The sequence below is a fragment of the Lactuca virosa genome, chromosome 2 (assembly GCF_052849685.1).
Source record: "Lactuca virosa cultivar CGN04683 chromosome 2, Lactuca_virosa_CGN04683_v6, whole genome shotgun sequence".
Taxonomy (NCBI): Eukaryota; Viridiplantae; Streptophyta; class Magnoliopsida; order Asterales; family Asteraceae; genus Lactuca; species Lactuca virosa.
Window position 1 is genome coordinate 252,557,106 of NC_136427.1, and position 3,399 is coordinate 252,560,504.

At 38.4% G+C, this 3,399-nt stretch overlaps 1 protein-coding gene across 1 annotated transcript; it reads right to left on the reverse strand.

Annotated features, from left to right (window-relative positions):
• Positions 1–226: 226 nt before the first annotated feature.
• LOC145160763 (cytochrome B561, amino-terminal protein) lies at positions 227–3,064 on the reverse strand. Its single transcript, XM_079080079.1, has 5 exons — positions 2,739–3,064; positions 2,312–2,367; positions 1,047–2,219; positions 587–954; positions 227–504 (listed from the first exon to the last, which is right to left on the reverse strand). Exons 1-5 carry the CDS (start codon positions 2,915–2,917, stop codon positions 364–366), a joined length of 1,917 nt encoding a protein of 638 aa, XP_078936205.1. The 5' UTR covers positions 2,918–3,064; the 3' UTR covers positions 227–363.
• Positions 3,065–3,399: the final 335 nt, after the last annotated feature.

Sequence of the window (3,399 nt, forward strand, 5' to 3'; positions counted from 1 at the left end):
TACATTATGGTATCACATTATGGTTACTCAATTTCCCAATGAAAAATACTTCCTCAGGTTAATAACCCGACCCATAGCCTAATAAGCAGTCGTACTTTTCTTAACCATAACCGGACTCTATGTAACAAGGATTTTTAAGAGGCCCAGGCCCAATACATATAAATGTTCAAAATGTTAATTGCCATTTTCCCAACACAAATAGTCACTTAAAATGTTGATGAATGCCTTTTCTAACAAAAAATTCCATCGACTACTCTTTAAAAACATCAAAATTCCCATTTTCCAAACATATGATAGAAATGTTATACACAAAATGAACCAAACTCCAGTCCTCTAACTTAACCTTTTTCCTTATCAATAATCTCACTCACTATTTTCATCATCAAGAATCTGAAGAACCCCCAAAGCTGAAGAACCCAGATGCATTCCTCTAACAATCCCACCATAATCACTCTTAATCTTATGGCATAGAACCAATACAGAGTCCCAAAGTGCTGTTCTTCCCTGCAATTCAAACTCACAAAACTCAGCTTCTTACAATCATTCCAAAACTCAAACCATTGCTTACTAGTTATTTCTCACATACCTCAAAAGAAAACTGGGGCTTTTTATCCCAATACAAGGCGAAAATTGGAGGGCTTTTTTTGTCAAAAGCCAATACACAACCTCCAGGATGAAGCACAGAGGGCACCCCACAAATCACTCCCAAATACTTCTCAGGAAACCGGTCTTTTGACGGAAGTACCCCTATAAATAAAGGGTTTCTACTAGACTGTGATCCCACATGTGATGTGGGGTCCACATGAAGCATCCATTTCGGGTGTTCCAAAAAAGCACAAAATAGATACAACAGTAAATGAGAATCACTAGGAACTTCACTCCATTTTTTCTTATTAAACTTCTCCCCATTTGTTATATACTCATAGTTCTTAACACATGTTCCCACACCAAGTTCTGCAAAATATCAACACATAAAGAATCTATTTTTAATATTATTTTGATTATAAAAAGCTATCAAGATTCAAGAAAAAGAAATACTCAAATACCTCGGATTCTTTGTACAGTATAATCCGCCCGTATACTGGTCTGTGGTAACAACCCCTTTGCCCATTCCCCTTTCATCAAAGCAAGAAGCTTTTGGTGTTCTGATATGGCATCAATACAATCTTGTATAACAGGGACTGAAGTGTTTTGTATTTGTTGTAAAAGAGTAGTGCGCAATTGACCAATAAGCCCTTCCTCATCAAGGGTATATGCAGGCTGCCATTCATTGTTTCTTTCATTTGAAACAGTTGCAGTAGCTCCTGTTGATGAATCACTTCCAATTTTGCTAACTGTGATTGTAATACCGATTTTAGCAGCAGCCTCCATGACTTTTATGTGACTGGTTTCGATTTTTGCAAGGAGGGGGTTTAAGAGAACTGAAGAGAACCACTGTCTTAAATGGTCACGCCACTCTTCAATCTGTGGGTAGATGCCTAGGCGGGCAAAAGCGTCAATTGACTCTTCCAAGGACATGGGAGGAGGGAGATCACCTTCACCTTTCTTTGGTGGGGTACTGAACTTTTGAGAACCAGGGGACATGCGTACAGGCCTTAAAGGTGTACTTCTTGTAGTGCTATTGGAATTAGGGCTACATATATTGAATCCGGTTGTTGTGGGGGGTGGGGTGGTCATTTTACCAGCTGACATGGAGAATTTTTCATCAAAATCTGCTAAGAATGTTTCGAGTTGTTGTTCTGTTGATATTTCTCTGGTGGAAGATGATCGTTTGCTTGACCATGGAGTGGAAACGTGTTGTTCAATGCCAGGTGGCGTCTTCATGTTTGGTGATTGTGAGGGGATGAGATAGACTGATGGTGAAACTGGTGGTTTAGATGGAGTGCTGAAAGAATGCATCTTGTTTGCACTACTAGTGGTTGATTTGTCATTGTTTATACGAGTTTGGTGAAGGGGGACAAGTGTGTTGAAAGGAGATGTGTTAGGTTTAGATTTTGGTGGATCTTTTGATGATTTTGATTCAGTCTGCTCAAACTGTGGCTTGATTCCCATCAGTTTTAGTTGCTGGCTAGTTAGATTTAGCTGCTCTTTGGTGGGATTAGATGGAGATGAAGGTGTAGCAGGTTTTGTTTTCCATAAGGAGATGGCTTTGAGAAGGGCAAATAAGGATCCAATCAAAACCAGAGTCATGACAGCTTGCATTACTTTTAGAAAGATATCTGTGGACAAACAGAAGAGATTTAAGGAGATAATACTTGGAAATTTTGGAAGAAATTAACAACATGAAATCGAAATGAATGATATTACTCACGAGCAACATCTTGTGTGAGATATCTGAGCTTGGAACTGTCAACGATGTCGTTTTCCCTTGAATAGAACACAGTAAATGATTTTGTTAGTCGCTCATAGCAAAGATGTAAGTGTTTCAGTATTCAGATCATTTTTTACAATAGATAGAAACAACCATTTGTTTAAACAATGTTCACCTGAATCCAACTTTTAAAATTACAATGTACGCATCAATTTAGATGTACTAACAATTCTCTACAGAAACAAGCATATACAAAAAACAGATATACCAACAAATAAATGATTCATTCAAATACACGTATACGAAATGCCAGAAACAGACTATAAACACAATCTTTGTTATATCGAATGCAAGCAGGAAAGAGACATGGAACTTATTGAAATAGTGGAGAGAACGATGGAGATAGAACTGGGGATATGTATGGTACCTGAGGACGAAGGAGACCAGAGAGAAAGCAGAAGCGGATGCGAGAGTGAGAATGAAGAGGAAAGTAGACTTGGAGGGGCGGAGACTGTTTTTGGTTAGGGCAGCGGAGAGAGCTGGGTTCTGATACACCGCGAACTTTGTAACGGGATTAGATGTGTCTTTTCTTCCTCCTCCCTCCATAGGTAGAAGACTTCCTGTTAATTTGCGATATGGTGCGATAGGGTTTCTACTATTCCGCCATTGATGAAAGCTTCGAGGTTCAAATAGGGTGCTGCGATGCAAATGTTTTAAATTTGGGTTAAGCAAGTATCAACTAGCAACATCTCCGCAAAGGCGCAAACCACAAGAAAACAACGGTACCTTTTTTTTTTACATATTTAGGTGTTTTTTTTTTTTTTTGGAAAAAAACATCTTCAAACCCTTATTGCTGCGCGGCGCGCACACGCGTAACATTTTTCATCTCGCAGCTGTTTGTTTTTTAGAAGTCTTCGGAGTCAAAAACCTCTGCGCGTGCTCTGTTTGGCGCAGCACTTGTACTGCCTCTTCCAACCTCTTCTTCTTCTTCTTTTTCTTATTTTAATTTTGATTATATGTTGTTGAAATTTTATTTCACTTTTTTTTTTCGTTTTATTTTGTTTATTCTTGTTGAATTTTTTTTTTCT

Bases quoted from the DNA above. Each gene is read 5' to 3' on its own strand.
- LOC145160763 (XM_079080079.1), bottom strand. From the start codon at position 2,917: ATGGAGGGAGGAGGAAGAAAAGACACATCTAATCCCGTTACAAAGTTC. The intron at 2,220-2,311 runs GTGAGTAATATC...GTTTGTCCACAG, and splicing joins TCTCACACAAGATGTTGCTC to ATATCTTTCTAAAAGTAATG. The intron at 505-586 runs GTATGTGAGAAA...TTTGAATTGCAG, and splicing joins AGCCCCAGTTTTCTTTTGAG to GGAAGAACAGCACTTTGGGA.